This window comes from Stegodyphus dumicola, chromosome 4 (genome assembly GCF_044657685.1).
Source record: "Stegodyphus dumicola isolate Sdum_Otavi_A_Nest chromosome 4, ASM4465768v1".
NCBI classification, from domain to species: domain Eukaryota; kingdom Metazoa; phylum Arthropoda; class Arachnida; order Araneae; family Eresidae; genus Stegodyphus; species Stegodyphus dumicola.
In genome coordinates this window covers 72,616,001-72,641,506 of record NC_140771.1, presented here as the reverse complement: position 1 = coordinate 72,641,506, position 25,506 = coordinate 72,616,001, and the positions used below count along the sequence as shown (strand labels likewise).

The following is a 25,506-nucleotide window of genomic DNA, read 5'->3' as shown; positions in this document are numbered from 1 at the left end:
TAATGCATAGAGAGGATGTCTGGCATACACCATTGGTAAACAGGCATCAGCCCCATGTATTATCCTCTTGAAATAAAAAATAATTGATGGAAATGGAGTCTTGTTATGGAGTGCTGAATGTTAAGTCGACGACCTCATGGCACAAGACCCTCTCACCATAAGAGACCTTTTTCGGGTCTCCGAGTTTTCGGCTTGCAGTGTCATCGGAGCGCAAAGTAAGTTAAAATATATTTCGGCCATTCGCTGAGATGCTACATTTCGAACAAACGCTGTTTCAGAAGAAAAACAACTTTGCGCTCGCTCTTCGACCACGTTGTTCTGTCTCTTAATGAAGGTTTTACATGGTAATTCAAGATATTCAAAATTATGCGACAACCAGTCTATAAAAGATACCAAAACAAAGATTCTTCCAATAATCCCAGGAACTTCAGTAGCTCTGGAGCAAGTGTGCGTGCATTAAAAGTTTGTTTTACTTCGAAGATGGCTACATAAAAAAATTCGCATTTCAAAGAAGCTTGCTCTACAGGTCTTTTCCGATTACTTTTGCCAAAGGAATTCATAGATCTTTCTTAAATTAAATTATATAATTATGCGGAATTTATTATTTTTAATTAGATAATTATTATTAAAAACTTCCTTGCCCTTTTTCACGCGTACATCGCAATTTGATACTGTGCAAAATAATCTTCAGCTATTATGACTAAATTCGTTTTATTTGAAGCGTACAGTTATTTGGATTTTATTTTTATTATTTTCCTACAGGCCTATAAATCATGGGTGGCAACACATGGAGGCGAAAAAATGTTGCCAGGGTTAAGTTATACGCCGAATCAGTTATTCTGGATAAGTGCAGCAAATGTAAGTCATATATTTTGATGATGTTTACACGAAAAGTTTCTTTAAAAAATAATTTTTTCCGATTGCAGAGAGTCGCCGATATGCAAGTTTAACTATACACTAAAGGCTATGGCTGAAATATAAATTACTGGCTGAAGTACCTGTTCTACGCGTGGGTGACAAGGGGTAAATTAAATAATGCATTTAGCAAAAAGCAAATAACAAAAATTCTTCTAATTTAAAAAATTGCATAACAGAAGCCCTCAATTTCTTATTTTCAAAGTAAAAAAAAACACAACCTTTAAACACCGAAAGTGAAGGGGCGTACCGGAGTTTCTGGCTGCCCCTTCGAACGCGCTTCACCATATCCTTAGCACCGGCTGGCGAGCATATACAAGTTTCTCGCTAAGTGGCCTTCACCATCCCCTCCTCCATCTCAGTCATACTTAGCTCTCTCTTGCCCATCTCTGCGAAATCCTATACCGATGACGCATATTACCTAACAACAGACGTCATATATTGCAATGTTAAAAATTTACTTTCGTCATTAGACTCTGTGTAAAAATAACTGCCTTGAATGACTGGGGTCAAACTTTTGTTTACTTCAAGTCGTTTCCTTCACACATCTAATACTTTTAACACAGTTTTGCGTCCTCCCGGTTAAATTGCGTGTGCAGCATATGTTGAAGAAGGCATTTTGTCTTTTCTGACGATTCCGCTTTAATCTGTGTTTCTGCAGAATTTTTAGGATCTTAACCCCGAACCTAAGATCACCGGACAACTCAGTTGACAAAACACTTGATCTGCCTTGTCTTAATCTTTGGAATTTACGTATAGGCTAGTGTATTTAGAAAAACAAATTCGATATCATAAGTATCAATTCGCTCTAAGACAATATCTTCATAAGATTTCTCGGCAATAACCTTTCTACCGTTTTTCTACGGTAGAAAAGAAAAGAAAACGGTATAAAGCATATTTTCAAATTTTTTGGTGCCTGCGTAGGGCTTCGCAATAGATGAATATATACATAATTAATGATAATTTCATAACATTTATTTTATCAAAAGAAATACTTAATAGTTCTGGAACTTTCCACAAAACTATTCATACAGTATCACAGAGTACAATCAATAATTACACTTCACACTACTAATAAAGTTAAATACAATGCAGTCATAACATATCTAAAGAGCGAAGCTCACATGGAGTCCAAACTCACGTTGAACTAAACAACTACTGAGAAATTGAGGCTGTCACCAGTCTTATATAGCTTTCTCTAGAACTATCGCCGAGAAATCTCTAGTACCTTCGACTTCTTGAAATTTTTAGAAGGTATATAAGGGCCAGATACTGCTAAAGTTACATATCTAGACTGATTACATTTATTTAGTCGCAATACCCTGATTTGGAGATTTCTTGCCAGTTCTCCCTAAAACTATATACATATGCACAAAATTCGTAACAACGTTATTTCTTTATTCTATTTTACAAACCTGCTAATAAAGTAAGAAATAATTACGTATTCATGTAACCTGAATTACAAGTTTTGTGGGAAATATTATTAGAATTGAGGAATAAACTTCTGAAGTAATGGTTATTCTAAGAAAAATTCTTATTAAACGAAATTTTGTGTATAATTTTAGATGTCCTTTACATGCTATTCAGAAACAATAAAATAATAAATTTCCCAAACCCTAATGTTAATGAAACCGTCAATTTTCCCGTTGTTAAAATAGTCACTTAATTGTTAATTATTTTTAATAGTATGCTTAATCAAAATTTCCGCACTGATTGTTATTTTAAATATGCATTGGCAAAATGTTTTTCAGTCTGTTTGAATAATTAGTTTCTGATGAGTACTAAAAAATTTTTCAAAATATACTAAGCAAGTACGTTTTAATAACCACGTACAGTTTCTACAAAATACTACCCTTGCTTGCAGATTGATTTATGAAAGTGAATGATTTTTGCATCATTCCCAACGTTTAAATGGAATTCATCTTTTTTCCAAACATGGAGGGTATCTTGAGGAACATCTACACATCCTACATAAACTTTATTAATTATCAGAAAGTATTAATTAAAATTATGCATTGCTTTAAATAATACAAGTATAGAAATTTAAAACACATAAATTAAAATTACCTATTAATTAATTATTACAGGTAAGACACAATTCATTCTGATGGACCAGGAAAATTAAACTGTTAAATAGTTTACAGTACATTCCCTTTTTTCGTAAGAAAAGTTCCTTTACGTGAAAACAATAACTTAATTGAAACAGATTAGCCAATTAGGTTAAAGCATTCAATTATAAAATGGAGCAATATAATATATTTCTTTAAATAAAATTATTCACATTAAAAGAAAATAATAATTCGCCCATTGTTTAAAATGAATTCAGTTTACAATTTCTTTTGTCAGGCAAGATCTTTTTCGATTTCTAGTTTCTTCAATCATCGTTAGAAGACAGCGTAATTGCAAATATTTTTTCTTCGAATTTATATATTTAACAAGACAAGTAGGATTATTTGTGAAAAAAAATTATTAAATTTTTCAGGTACATTGTGAGAAAAGGAAATTAACCTCTTTAGTATCCCAAATCGTCCAAGGGATATATAGCCCAGCGAAGTACAGGTAAATGATATAAAGCCTTTTCCTTCAAACATTTCGGAATTTCCTGACGTATAATACTACTTATCATATTCAAATTGATTTTTGTCAGAAAATGTTATTCATGCAGTATGTGGATTTTTAATTAGTTTCCTGAAAAATACTAAAGAGTGCTTGTTACAGTCAGTATAAATCAATTTAATTATTTTCTTCTGTTTCAGAGTGATTGGACCAATGTCCAACATACCAGACTTTGCCAGAGACTTTGACTGTCCTGTAGGTTCAGCAATGAATCCCCAAACCAAATGCCAAGTTTGGTAGAAGAATCAACAGAACGAATCAAGATTTTAGATTATAATTAATAAGTTTGTTATAATTATTTATGTAATTTTGGTTATAAATGCACCAGCAGTACATTTACAGTTTCGAAAAAGTTCAAGAACTGTGAGCAGTTTATTTTGAGTAAATAAAATATTGAAACGTTTTCTCTCTCATAGCTTTTGCCATTTTTTACTATAAATCTAACCTTCTTGCAAACGACATCTTTTTCCACTTGGCACAAACTATATCCATAACAATAATATTTTAAATAATTGCTTTTATATTTTGTATATATGTGGAAAAGTATCAGCAGGCCGTCACAAGCAATTGCTTCTGCAGGAATCGGATTTTAAACTCGTCATTTTAACAATCTCAACACATTAGAGCTCATATTTTTCAATTTCTATTGTCACGAAGTGGAGATTTAAAAAATGCTCTCATACAAGTACCTTACATTCAGTTTATGGGATCCATAAATATTTTAGCCTCAAATTTGCGTTGAAGTCAAAGACACTGAAGTCAAAGAAAGTCAAGGACATTTACTTTATTTAATTCTTTGTTGAACATCTTCTTCTTTCATATCTTAAATTATCTATATGTAAAATTCGTAACAATACTACGTACGAGACATCTCAGACAATCGACACTGATTAGTCATAGTAGAGGGAGATAGCAGAGCGCATGCGTAGTGCTACTTGACTCAACGAACAATTGTGATAGAAATTTGAATTGAAAGATCATTTCTCAAAACGCTTTCGGGCTTGCACAAAGTAGATTGGAGTGTCTTGACCAAAGCAATTTATCCTGTGCTTTGAAACTTCAGAAGCAGTTTTGAAAAGGAATGTGCAGCAAGGTATTGTTTAAATATCATATTTCAGTAGTAGAATATATATTATATTAATAAATTGTCTATGGCTTGCAGTTTTCAAATACGATGTTGAATAATATTTCTTATGTCTTTTTTATCGAACGACTTTTATAAGACAAAAATGGGTACTCTTCTGTTATCGGGACTGGATTAAGAAACGTATGCGTATATGTGCGTGAGTATACACACATATGATACTGACAAATACATGCATACATGGATACATACATGTAGGCATACATACATAAATTTCTGAATCCGATCTTTATCAGATTTTTAAAATAAAAAGTCGTAATCATTAAGATAAGTATTAAATTGGTAAATAAAAAGCGTATTATATTATCATGAATTTTAGTCCCAGAGAGGCCAGAACTTCTCATTTAAAACCGCATCTCAATGTAATATTTATTTACCGTATATAAAAAAATATTGAACATTTTTAAACAATCATAGAAAAAAGTGCAGAGATTTTTTACAAGGTTGTTTGCCACTATGCTATTTTTTAACTCTGAATTTTGACTTTTTTAAAATTTCATTAAAAATCTAAAACAGCTTGAAGTAATCTGATTGTTCTTTTTTCTCTTGAACTGAAAATCTAAACTGACGCCGAAAAATTGCAATTTCATTCTAATACTTAAAAAAGTTCAAAGTTACAAAATAATAAATTAATAAAATTATGCAACTATTATAAGTATAATTTTTTTTTTTATTTTCTAAATTTTCTTTCAAAACTTTCAAACAGCAAATTTAAATGAGTTGACAAAATGATTTTTTAACTAAATATTCGTGATTAGTTAATTCTAAATAGTTTAAGAAATAATCGCCCGAGATATAAAATACATCATGCATGCCTTTAAAAAGAAAAACTTATTATAAAAAACTTGTATAAAACTTATTATTACTTTGTAGAAAACTTATTATATTATTTCATCCACGTGGTATCCAATTTATATTACGCGGAATTTCATACCCTTATTTAATAATAGAATATTTTAATTATTCTTATGTGCTTAAGTATTTATTTTGCTTAACACTTGTGCCCGAGAAGATTTCTTCTATCCTGCATTATTTTTATTAAGTGCACTTCACGTGATATTTTCGACATAGCAAAACTTAGAAACTCGTACATGTTCGAAAATTTACTCCGGGGTAGCGATAAAACGAGGGATTACATTTCTGCGAGCTACAAGTTTGCCTGAGCCGAGGTTTGCAAAATATATTTCCATCAAGTAGCAAAATATTTTTTATTGGCGAGATACAAAATCTCATTCTTTCAACCACTAAACCGACTCTTCGACGAGTTTTAAAAAAAGTGCAGCACGATTGTGCATAGAAATATGTTCATAAAATATCCACATGCTGTGAAATGCGTTTCAGAGACCACGTGGTTTGGATCACATTGTCTGTGGAAGCCTAACATAGATAATATATTTTCATGAATAATTTATATGCTACCGACTATATCACTGGAATACAAATAGTCAAAAACTGGCATATATTATAATTGTATTTGGTAGTTTTTCTTACACACTTTTAATCCTCCGCTTACACTTTTTTCGAAAATTTGGTTTTAGTTAGAAGAGATATCTCGTAAAATGAGGTGGATTCCTATTTTTCCCCCCTCTGTCATGGGTATTATTTTAATTTTATTTAAAACATTTTAATAAAAGCAACTAAGCTACGTAGAGTGTTTATAAACTTTCTAGAATAATCCAATTGTTCCACTTAAATTTTAAAGTTAAATTTTAAGCTGAAACTTTCAGTTGTAATCTAATATTTTGAAATGTTTTTAAATTTACAAATGCAAAAACAGTAATTAATAATTTGAAAATATGAAAAATATAAATTAAAAAATACAAAATTATGGACTTAGGTTTATATTTTTTTTATTTTCGTTATTTCTTTTAAAATTTCAAAAGCAAATTGTAAGTAATTGCTAAAAATAACTTTTAACTAAATTATTTCAATCCTGCTATTAGCTTAATAAGAAATCGTCCAGGAAATCATGCTATACAAAATTAAATCATGCATCCAAAACGAACTCTTTAAACAACAGTTGAAGAATGTAGAATATTTGATCTGGTATTATTTCATCATGAATGTATGCCATGAGGAATTTATAATGGAATGTTTTAGTATTTTTATGGGCATATGTACTGATTTCGCTAGATCATTTATTATTATTATTATTTACGTTATCCTCTCTAAGGCACAACACGGAAGAGAGGGCTTCCTTCTGGAGGACTTTCCAAAGAAAAGTGACTCGTATTAATGCGTTACACATGGAGAAAACCACGAAAACTCCCATGCCGTTTGCTTTCTTAATATTTTCAGTGTTTAAGAGGGAAAAAATTTTAAATATACTTATGTTGCTTTTCTTTTCAGAATACTGAAGTCTTATTTAATGAATGTGTTATATCATTTTACGATATTTTACTATCTTTGGAACTACTGCCACCGTCAAAATTTCTGCTTAAGGAAAATTAATCTGTAATTTTAATATGAGAAAACTTGGTCTAATATGTATACCTCCTAGATATCGGAGTCCATTTCGTAGTCGTCGGAAAATGTGGGGCCGTTTAAACATCTAATTTCTCTGAATTCAGTTTTATCTAGATGAATATAAGAAAGCAAATTGAATTCTTTGAATCAATGCAGTGTTCTGCAATAAAATGGATTATTCAATGATAAACTGTAAGGCAAATACCATCTTTTTTTAAAAGGCATAGTAGTAGAAAGATGCATATTTGTTACATCAATGAATGCGTAGTATAAATATTGAGTTTTGCATTTCGAATGCTATGTTACACATATAAAAAATATCTGAGTATCTGAGAAAATAGTCTTAACTCAAATGGCTTTCAATCTTTTCACGTCTAAGGACCGTTTACCAAATTACAAATGCATTGCGGGTCGCTGCTTTTTGGTTAATTTTCTAATGCCATGTAAACATCTAATTGCTTTTGATTCGGGACTAATGAATAAAATTACGCAGACTTGACTTCAGAAAATTTTTAAGAATGAAGTTAATCATGCTGAAAAATGCATTATTGGTGCAATTTTTTGGTTATAGACGTATTAGTTAATATGGAATCCTTAAATTATATATATATCTATACGTTTATAAGTATATATAAATGGAACAAAATATGGAACAGGGTATAAACTATCAAAGAAAAAAATCTTAAATATACAATGTTAATTAATATAAACATATTTATGTAATATCAATATCAATGGTTTGTTAGGTTTTGAAAGAAATAGAAGATTTTAAATTACACACACACGCACATATGCTATAAATAAAAGGTCGGAACGTAAATTAAATATAAATTTAGTTCCAAAAAATTGTAAAGGCCAACCTATTTTTATCTCCGCGAAATGATTACAAAAACCTAGTAAACGTAAATGAAGGGTAAAAATTAAAAAACAGAAGTGATTAAAGAAAATCTGAAAAACACAGACTGTAAAAATGAGACTGTAAAAATAAAAAGTGCAATAAAATTGTCCGCAAAATTAATCTCCTTTGTTGATTGCTTCAAACAGAACTTGTCAAGGGAATTATAACTATATATATATATATATATATAATTATATATTTTATCACCTTATATTATAACCTATAAGAGTTTATTATATAACCTATAAGAGTTTATTATATTATAACCTATAAGAGTTATAACCTTATATCTTATATTATAACATATAAGAGTTTTAATACAATATCTAAACAAATCAAAATTAATATAAGAATTCATAGTACAAATTCGATAAATTTTGTTTTTAGGTTTTAGCCTCATATTAGGTTTTTTCTTTATGTGTATATATATAATATTGTTTGGTCTGGTTTATTTCATTATAACAAAGCACTCGGGGCTTACCTGCCTCAAGGTAAGGATGCCTCCGTGAAGGACTTTCTAAGCAAAATTGACTGGTATACACGTTACACACGGGGAAAACCACGAAAACTAAACATATATATGTATGTTTATATGTAGTGTATAAATACACATTAAATTACATTTACATATCGTTGATAAAGAATAATTCAGTGCATTTCAGTGATAAAATATTATAAAATATTCTACTGGATTACTTCGCTTCCTAGATTTTTTGTAAACTTTATTTTTCTCAAAGAGAAATTCAATGCTGATTCCATTTCCAAGGCATTTATGTATCTTATTTTTTCTGCACTGAATTATATTTAGAGAATTATTTCATATGATTATTAATGAAAATGCAATTTTATAAATGAAAAATTTTAGGGTAAAAAGAGAATTACGTACTTTTCTAATTAGTCTTGAAGCGTTTAATTAAAAAAATGGCACGTTAATACAGATCATTGAACTAAGATGCTACATAGAGCTAATGCTTAATTAGCTAATAAATTTCAGTTTTGAGTAAAAATGAATTCATCTCTGCATTCTGTAAAAAAGGAAACATTCCAAAAAAAGCCTCTTTCTATTTTCTCAATCATGATTTTTTCTTAGATATTCAAATATTGAAATCTATTATAATTAGTAATTACTACCTAAAACACAATTTTAAACTATCTTAATTGTTATTTTCTCCCTTATACACCTCTTTTTAGAATTCAAGTAATCGATTAACATTTTTCCGATATATATTTGGTGGTCGTGTGTGCTTAATGTATGATATAACTAAAGAAAATAAGAATAGACAATCTCCTATAACAAAAGAATATATTAAGTACTAAATTACAATTTAAATTACATTGAAGAGATCAACACAGAGCTCGGAACACAGTTCATGCTAGCGTCAGTAGATAGAAAATGGGGGTTCTGCATCAGGAGGAGCTGAGGAGCTGGGGGCGTGGTCAATGACGTCACACAGAAGGCGGGGCCAAAGGCAACGTCATCACACTTGGAGGCGTGGTCACGAGTGGAGTTGAGGTGTTCGTAGACTGCTGGTTGAGTTGTAGACTTCCTGCTTTTCATTTAAAGTTAGTTTTTTATATTGGCAACGGGAAATATTTTCTGCATCTTAATTTTGATGATATAGCGATGCTGCCCTCTATTAATGAAAAAGTGAATTATATGTTTTAGAAATATATTTTTTAAGTCTGGTGTTAAAATGATTCAATGCGCGACTCTGAAAACAATGTAAAAGAAACAAATATAAAAAAAAAGACTTTCCTTTAATGATAGTTCATCATGTTATGAAAATGTAACTACAAGATAATTTGTTTTTATTACTCAGTTTTATTCTGATACTTTTATCCTTTCTAGTTTTAAATGAAACTTTAACTTATTTCTTAGGTTTTCTGTTTCATAATAACATATTCATTTACTGTCATATTTTTTAATACTTAACGTTTCTAATTTATTTGTAATATTTTATTTAATTTCCACATACTATTTTTTTTCATACCTTTCATAAATTTCAGAATACCCTGATTTTTAACTTATACGTTATATTTCACAAACGTTCCCGCACGTGCTGTTTATTTGTTACATTACTTAATTTTAGATACAATTTAACACTTTTTTTAACGTTATAATGTTCAATATATTCTGAATTTTAACTTCATTTACTTTTTTTAAACCACTCTAGTATTCTATACACACTTTAACTTAGCGATATGAAATTGTATTTAAAAAGAAACGTTTATTTTTCGTGATCTTAGTTCTTTTACTAAATTTTCTACAGAAATTCTAATTTCTTTCACGTGTTTAACAATATCTTCCTTACATTACCGAATATTTAAAAAAAACACTTAAGTCTATAACTGTTAATTGCTTTTCTTACGTTCATGATTTCCCTTCTGTGTTTATATTTCTTAATTCTAGCTTAACTTATTTATTATAATGTTTTTATTTCTGTCTCATCACTCGTAATTCCAACATTTTATCCCTTTTTATTCATTTTAACGATATGGATTGTTTTCATTTACTCCATATTCAAATATTTCCTTACAATTTTTATAATACTTGTTTTATTCCTCGATCATAATAGATCATCTACAGGTTTTACTCAGAAATTTCCATTCACAACTTTACAGTTTAATACCATTTATATCTAAATGTATTTCTTTCTCATATAGTTTTATGGTCTTCAAAGTTTCTAACATCATGTTTAGTTTTAAATCCCGATTACCTTTAAGTGTGTTGATAATTTTCATTTCTAATTTTACAACCACGTTCAGTGTTTCATCCACACATACCAAAATATTTCTTACATTTTCTGATATTTAGTCTATGTCATATTTCAGTACTTAAAATGAATTTACACTGCTCACACTATTATTTTTTCATGTTTTAGAGACACTAACTATACTAATTTTACTATTTTTCCTGCACTAATTGCATCTATGTCAGCACTCATGATAAACTAGCAATTGTTTTGCATCATATGCATAAAGAAATTCTTAAAACCAACTTTTTCAATAGCGTACTCAAATTACTGTTTTCCAGATGGGAATTACCAGTATTCTTTGGTTTTACTCTGTTACATCTTTTTAAATTTTAACATCTCACTTTTAATTCTAACATACATCTTTTGAACAGTTTTTTCTTTTAATGATAGCCTTACCTTATTTGTTCAAATTAATTCTTTCATTCACCTTCTTTACTACCTTTCAGTACCTTCATAATTCACTATGCAAACGCAATGTCTTTCACTGACATTCTGTTTAATAATACCACAAGTTTCCTTAATTGACAAAAAGCGAATTATTTCTCATTTCAAAATAGAACTACTATATTTTTGCACAAACATTACCTTTATCCATTCAAGCCACCGCTTAACCTGTAACTGACGTAGCGATAGGAAAGGAGATTCTTATCATATGCTCTTTCGACATTTGAGGTTTCTAGAACTTCTTTGACAAGTATATCAATACCATCAGAAAATATACTTAACACTTTTACCCAGTTTAAAGGCAACATACTGTTATAAGAATGGTTTTAGTTAAATTTATAACACAAATAAACACATTTTGTGCTAAATAGGCATAAACATTTAGATTCAGAATATTTCTTTTTAATCCGATGTAAGACTTGAATTTCATTCATGATACGGATTGTCTCTTGATTTTTTTTTGTTTACCTTACACTAATAGAAAATTTTTATTTTACAAGTTCAGCTTTTAACGAAATAGAAATAAAAACTACGATACACCTGGTGTTTTTAAGAAAAGGAACTTTGATATATTTCTGGAAATGTAAATGCTTTTAGAGTTTTTTTCTTTCAATAATGTTGATTTTCATTACTTTACTAATTTCAATAATTCTCTTATTAGCTAATATGAATGAAAGAAGATTGTCAAAAATGTGACACAGTATAATTCTTACGAACATACGTACCTTTACCAGCATACAGATATTACCGATTGAAATGAAGAAAGATACAGATATTTTACTCCAATCTACATTAAATTAAAAAAAATATTTAAACTTTTATACATTCCAAAGAATAAATGAAAACTCAATAGATATTGCCATGTTTGTATATATGAGATAAAAGTTTTATGAATGGTATTTAAAGTAATGCTTAGAACTTCATAAAAGCGAACATTCACTATGTTAATACACATATTCTCAGTTATTTACATAATTCAATGTAATATTAATCATTACATGTACTATATGCATATATATTTAAAGTTTAATTGTCTTACAATTGAATAATTAACTATTGAGAGAAAGAGGTTCATATCTTACACTATTTAATTCACATGGAAAAAATTTTTCCATCAATCACATTGAACCGCGTTTATTAAATTCGCCAAAGCTCTTTTATTTCTGCATTTTCACACTCACGACACATTTTAAATGTAACTATTGATTACCATTTCAAACACCGATATCACAACTCAGTGTAAAACTACATCATAACTCATTTTTTCCCTATTAACTACAATTTTATATATTCAAGAAGTACATTCAAGAAGACATGATCATTTTCTATGTTCTAGCAAATCGATTCAATTGCGAACATACTATTAAGACTTGCGATTTTAGAAGACTTGCATGTATTAACGATGTCAACGTTTCTTCGTTTTTATAAGATTCACATCAAATCATGTCGCATTCGAATGTGGTGTAAGAGATCACTTTTTCTTTTAAACACTTGTAAACAATGGAGGTAATTTATAAGAAGAGAAGTATCATGCTGTTTCAAAACATCATCATCAGCATATTTCTGTTTCTTTTGACACCGGCAACATTTAAAAAAAAAAGTTTCCTGAGATATTCTTCAAATTCTGTTTTACTTGAAAAAATGTCCGAACATTCAATACGATGTAAAGATTCATATTGTTTTAAATTCTTATGCTCACTAAATATTTTTTATCATGATTTACTCTTAAAAGTAACTTTATTAGTTTTCATATCCTTTTTACATGAAAAGAACTTGTGATTATTCACTACAAAATTCTAAGACGAGAAGCTTCGCGACTTTTCAAACTATAAACTTAAATTTCTTAGGACATACACTACATCTGATGTTTCTTTCATGAGATTTCAAATATCTCTTCAGATTACTCGTATTCAAGAAACCTCGCAAATATATCACATAAGTTCAGCGAATAATCGCTTCATAAACTCTTAAATTTTCAACACGAGTGAATCACTTGAAGCATATATTGCACTGTAAACATAAAATACTTAAAAAAATTGTTATAAAAAATAAAAATACATTCATTTCACCAAGAAGCTTTTCTATTTAAATACATTTATTTCCAAAGAACAAGTTTCTGTATTATACATAAAATATACTTAGAATTTTCTTTCATTAGTTAATATCAAATTAACAACAATATCCATTTACTGATATTTGATATACATGCTTGCTTTAAAATTAAAACTAAAATTTCAATATATTTCTATTAAAATAAAACATAAGGAAAAAAAATACTCATAACATCAACCAAAGACAGAAATTTAAATAGAATAGCTGTACTTATATTAGTGCAATTTTATAATCTTCATAACATTTCGATTCAAAAAACCTATTACAAAATAAATGAAACATTTTTTTCTGCCTTAAAGAATCTCTTATATTTTTAAAATTAATACATAAAAATATATCTTCACCAATATATTTAATTCTATCCTCAACACTTATTATAATGCAATCATGTCTTGTTTGTGAAGGATGATTTACAATGCAACCTTCGCATTTATATAGCTTTTTTATCACTGAATTTAATTCAGTTTTGATAGAGTTTATGAGTTCTTTAAAAAGTTCATCATCATCACTTACCATATCCGAACAATTGTTTTTACATTTGATTTGCAACGGTAAAATAATTTCAAAAATACTTTTATATAAAGTATTAGATACATCAGGAATAATTTCTTTCAATTTTTTTTAAAATATCACAGTTTACTTTTAGGTATGTAGGTTTTAGTTTAAAAGAATTTTCATCTTGTTTAAAAACTTGTTGAAAAATACACTCACCTTCTTTGTTGAAAACTACCAACTCATTATTGCAAATGATGCTGGCACTCGTATAGACAAGATTAAATTCATATATTTTTGAGGAAATTTCTTGCCATGTTGCAAGAGTTATAACAACACCGCGTGTAGTAGGGTATAATATTTTATTTTGTTCCACACATTCACGTAGATGAATGTTCATTCTGTTTTCAAACTGATTTATGGACACAAAATATCCCCAACCAAGAGTCCACTGTGCAATCAACTTCGAACTTTCTTTTTTCTGTTCTCGATTATTCGGCATGAAGATATTTTCAGGAACAGACTTCATATAGTGGGCAAACCAGTCATCCTCTGGAAGTTCATCCTCATTATCTTCCAAGCGTCGTTTTTTAATTTTCGAAATTTTTATGTTTCGGAATGTGATACTAATTCTAGGATCTTTAACGTCAGGTTGAGAGGGTATTCCGTGCATCCAAAATTGATTCGTTGGGGGTTTCATTACAAGGAGAGTTCCATGAGTTAAGTCCACGCTTCGAGATGTGAAATTTCGCCTGGTAAATACCATTTGACGTTTTGCACCTAAACTGATGATAGGTATATCACTTTCAGGTTCGAGACAAGTTTCATTGTCTTTATGCGTTGAAATTTTCGCCACTCCGTCAGGATAATAGTTCAATAAAGCAAAATTATATTTTTTGCCAGTTATCGTTTCAACATAATCTTTTACATTTAGAAGAGTTTGAGTCCATGGTTCTGCACAAATGCTCGTTCCAGAGAATTCGTAACTAAGTCCTTCATCACCAAAACCGAGTACTTTTCTTCGTGGAACATACTGAGTCCCATTAATTTCAAAACTAATATTTTTAAAATCATAATTTGATAGTTCATCTAGCAAAATATCAGCTTCATTTCGTGAATAAAATTCTTCGTATAATTCCACATTTAACTCTGTATCACATATATTCCTCATATTCGCTTTTTGAATCTAACGACAATTCTGAATGATATAGAAATACGTAGCATTAACACAGTTCATGCTAGCGTCGCGTACACTTGTCCGACGAGAAGTCTGAGTGAGTAAAGATGTCGCTTTGCTACTCCGATTAAGAACTGGATTTTACACGTGGCGCCATCTCATGAATAGAAGTTGAAGTATCTGTCGGAACGCCACAATACTCCCCCCCAAGTACCATCGGTACGTTATAAGTACTTTGGGTTAAATTTAACTTTTCTTCCAGATCTGGTAGTTTTAGGTTGCTCTTTAACGGGATGTAAGCTTTCTTCCGGGAGCGATGTTGATGAGGAAGTTGTTGGATCTTGCATTAGAAATGCTGGTTTGAGACGATCGATTCCAATCACTGATTGTTTACCATTGCAGATGATGGTGAAATGTTTCGGTGTTCGTTTGACAACTTTGAATGGACCATCATATGAAGGTGTTAAAGTTGGATTAATTGCATCGTTGCACACGAATACGTGCGAAGATGTCTCAAGCGCAGGATGTACAAAATAGCTTGGCTGGTTATGCGAAGATGCTGGGGTTGGCGAGATATTGCTCATGGTCTCACGTAAACGTTGAAGGAATGTTGGAGGGTCGATTACTGGAGTAGATTCTGGGTGAAAGAATTCACCTGGCAGACGGAGGGTTGCACCATATAACATTTCAGCACAAGTGCTACCAATGTCTTCTTTGAATGCTGCGCGAAGACCAAGCAAGACTAGGGGTAAGGCTTCTGTCCAGTGTGTGCTACTGTGGCTCTTCAGATGATTCTTGTTTGAGAGATTGGTGAAAGCGTTCCACCATCCCATTTCCAGATGGATGGTATGGTGTTGTGCGAATATGGCGAATGCCAAGAAGAGAGGTGAGGGATGCGAACAAGTGACATTGAAATTGTCGGCCTTGGTCAGTAGTGATGGTGGTAGGCATGCCAAATCTTGAAAGCCACTGGGAGATGAATGCTCGAGCTACAGTTTCAGCGGATATATTTTCAATAGGAATGGCTTCAGGCCATCTTGTGTACCGATCAATACAAGTGAGGAGGTAAGTGTAACCATTTGAAGGAGGCAATGGGCCAACCAAGTCCAAGTGCACATGATCAAAGCGTCTTGCTGGAAGGTTAAATTGTTGAATGGGGCTGTGAGTGTGACGGGATACTTTACACCGTTGACAGCTAATACATGAACGAGTCCATTCTGTGATGTCTTGATTCATTGCTGGCCAGACAAATCTGTCTGCGATCAGCTTTTTGGTGGCACGGATTCCAGGATGTGCCAAATTGTGCAAGGCATTAAACACTTCACGTCTAAAATTGACAGGAATATAGGGACGTATTCTATTGTTCTCTATGTCACAGTAAATTTTAAGCGTTGGATCAATGTGCAGCGGTTGTAACTGAAGGGAGGTTTGTGGATTTGAGATTAGGTTCTTGAATTCCTCATCATGCAATTGAGCTTTTGCAACTTCAGAGAAATCTGGGGTAGTGAGGTTGATATTGTTTACCCGAGACAAGGCATCAGCGACACAATTATCACTACCAGAGACATATCTGATATCTGTACTAAACTGGGCGATGAAATCCAGATGTCGAAGCTGACGAGGAGAACATGAGTCAGAGTTTTTTCTAAAAGCGAAGGTTAATGGTCGATGATCGGTGAAAATGATGAAGTCGTGTCCTTCCAAGTTGTGCCGGAAGTATTTAACAGCACAGTACACAGCAAGTAGCTCTCTGTCATATGTGCTGTATTTCCTTTCTGCAGTAGTGAGTTTTCTGGAAAAGAATGCCATTGGGAAAAGTCCTTTAGTGGTATGGGTTTGAAGCACTGCTCCTATGGCCGTGTCAGATGCATCTACCATAATAGAGAGCTGATCACTAGGTGAGTGATAAGAAAGTGAGTCTGCATTTGCCAGATCGTGTTTGCATTGCACGAATGCTGCAGATGCAGATTCAGTCCAAGGGACAGCTCGTTGATCGTTTTTTTTTTTTTGCTATTCTTCAGAAACTCATGTAGGCAGGCTTGTGTTTTTGCGGCATTTGCAGAAAGCGTCGGTAGAAATTTAACATTGCTAGAAAACGCTTCAGTTCAGAGATGGTTTTGGGATGAGGTAGGTCGTTAATTGCTTTGACTCTTTCCGGTAAAGGTTTAACTCCGTTCTGGGTGATAAGACATCCAAGAAAGGAAACTGAGGGTTGACCAAGTACACATTTGGTTGGATTTAGTTTTAATCCATGATCTTTAAGGCGAGTGAAAATCTGACGCAGATGTTTAAAATGTTCTTCCGCATCTGTAGATGCAACCAGGATATCATCAAAATATGGGATGCAGAAATCGAGGCCAGACAGTACTTGGTGTATGAAACGCTGAAATGTTTGGCCAGCATTGCGAAGGCCAAATGGCATATATAAGTACTCAAAGAGACCAAATGGTGTAGTCACTGCGGTCTTAGGCACATCTTCAGCATGCACTGGGATCTGATGATATGCTCTGGCAAGATCGAGGGTAGAAAATATGTTTGTTCCATGAAAAAGATGGGTACAGTCTTGGATATGTGGGACTGGATATCTGTCAGGGACTGTGACGGCATTAAGTCGACGATAATCTCCACACGGCCGCTAGTCACCATTAGACGTTTTAACCATGTGAAGTGGACTGGCCCATGGACTTTTAGATGGGCGAATGGTTCCCTGTGCTAGCATGAATTCAAATTCTTTGCGAGCAGCTTTTAGCATCTCTGGAGAAAGACGACGAGGCTTGCAAAATACAGGTGGGCCATGTGTTTCAATGTGATGATACACTTCTGGCTGATGAGTATGCTGCCCTGATTTGGATGGGTTTAAAATGTCAGGGAATTCTGCTAATAACCGATGAAACCGTGTGCTGCCTGATAAAACACTTATGTTGGTAGGTACATTCGATATGTGAGAAGCTTGGCCCTGTGATGTCAGCTGAGTTGTAGCATCAATTAAGCAATTATTCTTGACATCCACTAGAAGGTGGAAATGTGTCAAGAAGTCGACACCAATAATTGCTTGAGTTACATCCGCAATAATAAAAGGCCAGTTGAAAGTCCGGCGCAAGTTTAAATCAAGTGTCAATAGTTTGGTGCCGTAGGTTGCAATTTGGGTACCATTGGCTGCATACAGTACGAGTTTATTAAGTTGGTGAGCATTTGTTTTAGTTCTCGGGAGCACTGATATGTCAGCTCCAGTATCTACTAGAAAACATAACTGAGTTGAACGATCAGCCAGTACTATTCTGTCGATGTGGCGGACATTCTGTTGGCCAGCAGAAGACCGCCCATTTAGTTTCCAGCTTGTTCAAAAGTGCATGGAGGGGCACACTTGCGAGCTTGCGTGCCAAAATTCATATGATAAAAACATATGCCACTTGTGGGTTCTTTGTACTGCGTTCGAGTACTGTGACGAGACTGACTCCTGCTTCGGGCACGAAATTTATTACGTGGGCCCTGATTTGATCGATTGTATCTCCGTGAAGCATGAAGACTTGTAGAGAGTTCAGATACTTTTTTGGTCAATTCAGCCACTTGTTGTTCGAGGGATGAACTGGAAGGTGCAGCATTAGCAGCACTGACATAAGCTGGAGTAACAAGTTCATTAATTTTGTCAGCCATTGCTGCTAAACGGGTTAGATCTTCATTGGAAGCAGCGAGAATTATTTGTATATTATTAGGGAGACGCGAAAGCCATAGTGACTTCAACAAGTCGTCACTAAAATGGCTTCCTGCCAGATCACGCATTCGTGACAGCAAGTATGAAGGTCGCTGATCTCCAAGTTCAAGTCCTTGTAGTAAAGTACGTATTTTTGAAGATTCACTTTCTGAATAGATTTCAATGAGCCGCTGTTTCAGTTTGGAGTATTTATCACAATCAGGTGGTTTGAGAATTAAGTCATGCACTGAATTCAAAATATCAGACTCAATTGCTGCAACTACATGGTTGAATTTTGTAGAATCCTCACTAATGCGAGCGATAGAAAATTGTGCTTCGATCTGAGCGAACCACAATGAAGGATTATTTTTCCAGAAAGGCGGTGGCTTCACCGCAACGCGTGTGATTTGTGGCTCTGGTGGAATATCGTCGGGCATACTGATAGATAATTTTCACTTTAATTAATAAACACTTAACGGCACAAATATTGTAGCAAGAGGATACACTATTGATATTTTGCCATGATAACAATAAATATTTTAACCATGCGGAAAAAATTTACATAACGATACACACACAAATAATACAGGGTCAGCACTTACACACACAAATAATATTTTACCGAAATGCATTTGAAAAGAAACCCCTATTTGAGAAAAAAAAATGATGCGTTCATTTTGTATTGCGCACACACAAAATCACCACTTCACACTGCTAAGGCACTTTCGAAGGAAAAAAGGAAATCACTCCTGTAGCACATGGGAAAAAAAATTCACTACTTTCGAACACTGAGGGAAGAATTTTGCCGTAGCACGTTGCACAAAAGTTACTGATGTAGCACATTCAGCGAAAATCACTGTTGTAGCACATTTGTCACAAAAGTTGAATGATCAAAGAATTATTGCACGACGGCGAAGTCAGCGGAACGGAACAGATCACATTGATGATTTGCTGAAGCTCCTTGCGATATGCACGACTTTGAAAAAAACACAAGCAATATATATCAATACTTCTAGAAATAATTGAAGGGGTACGTTGTAGCATACGTTTAATGTCCATATTCGTTGTTATTTTTAGTCAGTTCTTCAGAATGCCTTGGATGCACGTGGCTTAGGGTCGTTGAAAATCCATTGTCAGTAGCGTGCTCAGTCAAAAGGTCACCACTTTTGGTGGTCGTGTGTGCTTAATGCATGATATAACTAAAGAAAATAAGAATAGACAATCTCCTATAACAAAAGAATATATTAAGTACTAAATTACAATTTAAATTACATTGAAGAGATCAACACAGAGCTCGGAACACAGTTCATGCTAGCGTCGCGTACACTTGTCCGACGAGAAGTCTGAGTGAGTAAAGATGTCGCTTTGCTGCTCCGATTAAGAACTGGATTTTACACGTGGCGCCATCTCATGAATAGAAGTTGAAGTATCTGTCGGAACGCCACATATACGTTGCTCGTAATCGTCATTTTAATATCTCTGGGGAAAATTGAATATGCGAATCCAGAAAATGATTCTTAGTGATATTAAGATTATTATTATTATTACTAAGCATTGCCATCTCCCAGTGCTTCAAAAAAATATCATTATTATGATTAGATTAAAATTATATTCATATCTTGGGCTAAAATTAATAGCTGCGAGTCAAAATTAAGTAGGTTGCTCATAGGAAGCCTTAATTAAAAAGTATTTATAGGAAATGTTGATCAATGTTTAATGTTATTATCTGGATTAAACACTTATTCACTATTTGATCAAGTGTATGACAAACAGATATTCGGCACTTATAAAGGAAAGAAAGGTTAGTCCAAATGAGTTATATTTTCGTTTTTCCGACAGCAAAGCCATCTTAAGATATCTTAAGGCTTTAATCTTTAAATTATTCCAATATTATTCAGAACAATCGGAAAAACAGAATCCATATACACATTTTGTTAACTACTGACTTACAGTAAAGAACAGATGAGAAATCTTTGTGTGTCTACATTTTAGCTTTTGTTCCTGATATTTGATACTGCAAGAAACCTAAAAGTATCTTTTTTTTTTACAAAATCTCCCCTTATGACCCCTAACCAAAGAACGTCTATGTAAAGAAGGAAAGGTTCCATAGACGTAATGTAAACCAGTTTGTCTTCTACGCCGCTAGGAAGTAGAGGGAAAATTCGCCAAGGGATTTGGCAACGGAACCTGTTACATATTGAGGTTTGCAGATATATGCGACGACAAACGCGGAGATCATCATTCGTTAAGTGGTGTTCGACCCGAGGGCCTTTACCACTACATGTTTATCAATCCCCTAAGGACCTGTAAAAGTTCGTTAAATTCCATAAACTGGAAAAGTCCTGTGCACTTGTAATAAAAGTGCAAAGTCTTCAGTAGTGAAGAAGTTGATCAGGGGTGGCGACTTATATCGGCCACAGATGAAGTCTTCGTTGGATAAGCTATAATAGCAACTAAATTTTGGCATATCTTTTACACATTATCGTATATTTGACACAGTACGCTGAGAGTTTACGACGGGCGGCTAAAACCCGCCGGGAACTGGAGAAATTCAACCAATCAGAGACAACCGTTGCGCCAGGAACTTTTGGCGTCATTTTCCGATCGCCAAACGCAATTTTTGTGCAAAACTGGTATACAAGAAAGCAGTTGTTAATGTTATGGTAACTTGTTCGTATTTCTTGGGTAGAAGTAGTTCATTTGTTTTGGTTATTTTGTGTTGCCCTGATATGATTTAATATTTAATTTACTGTAGAAGCGATAAGTGAAGTATGTAAATCTCAATTTCGAAAACAAATACAACTTTATATTCCACTTAATTGGCGTTAACTCGATACCCAATAATTTTTCTTTACTTTTAGATAAAGGGTGAAAATAATAATTGATAAAAATTACTTACTGTGAAATTTCTGGACTCTTTGTGTATTTGAAAATGCTTGTTGATATCTAGGTTCACATTATTTCACGTACTCTAAACATCGTGAAATTCAATAAAGAAAAATATTTTAAGAATGTGGCTTTTTTTTTTTTTTTAAACTACTTTTAAAACTTTTAGAAATTTCTCTTTTGTATATTTTTCCGTAGGCAAAAATCACATTAACAAAAGCTCCTACTGAAATATAGAAAATACAATGATTATTCAGAGAATCTGTATATTAAAATGCTGATGTGGGATAATTCATAAAATAACCCAGGTAACCCAGTAACTCCCAAAAGAAAAATAATAATTGAAAAAATTAACATGAAACTTGTTTATGCATTATTCTCCATCGAAATAATTCTGTTTCATTTCATAGTGTTATGTAAAAATAAAGATGTAATTTTTAAAGTCTTGGAACATTAGCACAATCAAGTAATTTTTATTCATTATGAATCTGTGGGGTATTTTACACTTTATATTACACCGTATGTGTTACTATGTACATTCTTTACTTTCATTGCCAAGACTTTTCTGAGTAATATGCAGTAATTTATCACCTTCATTAGTCTCCAGAGTTTGTAATTATACGAGGGCTATCCAGAAAGTAGATTACGTTTTGGAATAAAAAAATAAAGTATAGGAAACAAATTTTATTATATACAGATGAAAGCCACACTCAAATACTACTTTTCTGCATAGTCACCATACAAATTAAGGCATTTATCGTAGCGATGTACGAGCTTGGAAATTCCTTCGTCGAAAAATTCGGCCACCTGCGCCTTCAACCACTTCGTTACCTCTTCTTGCAGCTGTGCGTCGTCATCAAAACGCTGCATAGCCAGCCACTTCTTCATTGCTGGGAATAGGTGGAAGTCGCTCGGTGCCAGGTCGGGACTGTACGGCGGATGAGGAAACAACTCCCACTTAAAAGATTCAAGAACTTTACGAGTGACATTTGCCGTGTGGGGCCGGGCGTTGTCGTGAATCAACAAGATCTTAGAGCTCAACATTCCTCTGCGCTTGTTTTGAATTGCTCTTCTGAGTTTTTGGAGAGTTTGGCAATACCTTTGAGAGTTTATTGTAGTGCCTCTTTCCAGGAAGTCCACCAAAATTACACCTTTTCTGTCCCAAAAAACAGTCGCCATCATCTTCCTTGCCGACATTGTTTGCATGCATTTCTTGGGTTTTTGGGGAGAACTTGTGTGCCCCCACTGCATTGATTGCAATTTCGTTTCACAGTTCACATGTTTCACCCATGTTTCGTCACCAGTAACGGTGCGATCGAGTAAAGAGTCACCATCCTTATGGTAAGCGTCCAAAAAGTTCAACGCTGCAGCCATTCGCTGATTTTTGTGGTCCTCTGTCAAGATTTTTGGAATCCATCTTGCACAAAACTTGTGGTAACCAAGCTTTTCGCTGATGATTTCGTGCAACAAACTTCGCGAAATTTGTGGAAAACTCAAAGAAAGTTCCGTTATTGTGAAATTTCGATTTTCACGGACTTTAGCATCGACTTCTTCGAGAAGTTCGGCGGTCACTATGCTGGCTCTCCCACTTCGATCTTCGTCGTGAACATTGGTTCGGCCATTTTGAAATCTTATGACCCACTGACGCACTCCACCTTCAGTGATAATGTTGTCCCCATACACTTCACGAAGCTGCCGATAGATTTCTATCGGTTTACAGTTTTTTGCAGTCAGAAACCTTATTACTGAGCGCACCTCGCAGGATTTTCAATTAACGCAGACATTTCAAACCGTCACAGTATCTGAACGGAGCACAGCACGAACCTCTCACTAGCACGGCTAGATGCAGACTGAGCTGCGCAATGCTCTGACCCCAAGATGGCCGCGCTAGCCCCGCCCCTAGCGGACACAGACGGAAACGTAATCTACTTCCTGGATGGCCCTCGTATTTTAGGAAATCACACAGTCTTTAAGCTGCAATTTTAATTCCACTTGCTTATGATTTCAGATGTCATGTATTAATCCCTAGCAGAAATTCTGTATAAGTTTTCTTGAAATCCAAAGCATTTTCTTTTTCTGTACAAATAAAATATTCCAACAACAGCTATCACCATTGGATGCCTCTAATTTTTATTTTGTAAAGAGCAACAAATTGTATATTGTAGTCTACACATCTGCTGCCTATGTTCCTATAATTTGCTATCATTTCTGATTGTGGAATTGTGGTGAATTTTCACAATTCTGTATTATGCATATTAGAGCACGCATAAAAATATTTCAATTGGTAAGAGATTGTATAAGTGTTTTCTTTCTTTTTTTTAAAAAGTTCTGTATCAATGGTAGTAATTTATTTAATTCATTATTGCAAAGGAGGAAAACAGTATCTTCTTAAGGGTAGAAGACTTTCATGAAGTATATGTTTAAAAGAATATGACTTCAGTTCATGCGGCACAAGAGAAATATCCCATGCAGCTAGCCTGTCCACCAGTGTTCAAACTATTAGTGCTTCTTAGTCTTATCCACTCGACTGCTGATGAATACTAATTATGGAAGATAGTAATAATTTTTCTCAGTGTGAAAATTTTGTGACCATTTTATAGAAAGTTTCTCACCGTAGTCTGCTCTAGAATCTTCGGATGAAGTTATCATTACATGATATATCATAATTTATTCTTTATATTGAAACTGATTGGGAAACTTTTTTTTTTCATCTGGAATAATTGTTCTTAGCAGCAGAATAACTGCACACAAAGGACTCTGTTTATAATTGTTATTCTCCAAGCAGATTTAATAAATTAACATCATTCAGTTTATTATATCAGTGTTGTATAAGAGTCAAAAACGACTTTAAGACAAATGGGTGGCATCTGAGTATAAGTGTGCATTTAGTTACAATAATTAGTAATAATCATTTGTTGTTTTACAATGGTTTACATTAATGTTATGTTTTCCTAATATCTAACATGTTAAATAACAATTCTATTTTGCTTGGTTTAAGGTTGGTTCCTAGGGACCAATGCTATATTTAATATGTTAAGAAATGACTGATGAAGTGTTAAATTGATAAAAACAACTTACTTATACATAGAAAACAAACACTTGAAATTTTGAACTTCAAGTTATATTTTGTGATTATCCATATGATCCATGCGCAAAAAATATTTTAAAATATAGTATTAAAAAAGAAAATTTACAGAGTTTAAAAATTTATTAAAAAATATTCATATTATGCTACATAATCTGATATTTTGAGCAATATATATTAAATTGTAATTTATCAACCTAGATAAAATTTTGATTAAAATATCTAGTGGTGAGCTATTAAAATATTAACAAAGAGCACACACTTTATTTTATAAAATTCAAAATACCAAATTATGTTTAATTTTTAAATGTTTTAATTTTTACAAAAACGGAAAACAAATAGTAACTGTGCATGAAAAAAAATTAAATAAGAAATATCATGGAAATTACATAAAATAGCAAATAAATTTTATGATGTGCACAATTTGTGCCAGAAGTTGCCCCTCACTTTTCTTCTCACATCAGTTGATCATTTGTAAGGTTTTAAGAACCAGCAGAGATTTTTCAAAAATTTTCTATTTTGCTAAAGGTTTCCCCATTTAATATTCTCTTTAAATCTAAAACTTCATGTGAGTCAAAGAAGGTCTTATTGTGGAAACACTTTTTGTTAAGCTTAAAGCCTGCTTAGCTTCACCTCTATTAATACTAATAGTCTTTATAATAACTATACCTTCCTTTACACTATTAGGAATTCCATTATGCAGTTTTCATGTTAAAACCATCCCGATGGAAATCCTAAAATAATTTATTTATATTTCATGTTTTAATGTAAAATTTAACGTATGTTAAAGTACGGTTACAACATGCAAGACGTTTTTCCCTGGA

General features: G+C 32.8%; 1 protein-coding gene and 1 long non-coding RNA gene across 3 annotated transcripts in view; one reads left to right on the top strand and one right to left on the bottom strand.

Moving 5' to 3' along the window:
- Positions 1-3,934, top strand: part of LOC118191468 (neprilysin-2-like) — a 126,887-nt gene extending 122,953 nt beyond the window's left edge. For both annotated transcript variants that reach the window (XM_085815076.1, XM_085815075.1), the window contains exons 22-24: positions 763-858; positions 3,398-3,474; positions 3,672-3,934. In XM_085815076.1, the coding sequence (XP_085671202.1) occupies positions 763-858; positions 3,398-3,474; positions 3,672-3,771 (273 nt within the window). In that variant the 3' untranslated portion in view covers positions 3,772-3,934. The remainder of the gene's footprint in view (positions 1-762; positions 859-3,397; positions 3,475-3,671) is intronic.
- A 5,391-nt stretch (positions 3,935-9,325) lies between these two features.
- Positions 9,326-12,128, bottom strand: LOC146997572 (uncharacterized). Its single transcript, XR_015040494.1, has 2 exons — positions 11,192-12,128; positions 9,326-9,673 (listed from the first exon to the last, which is right to left on the bottom strand). It is a non-coding gene; the product is annotated as an uncharacterized LOC146997572 (long non-coding RNA).
- Positions 12,129-25,506: the final 13,378 nt, after the last annotated feature.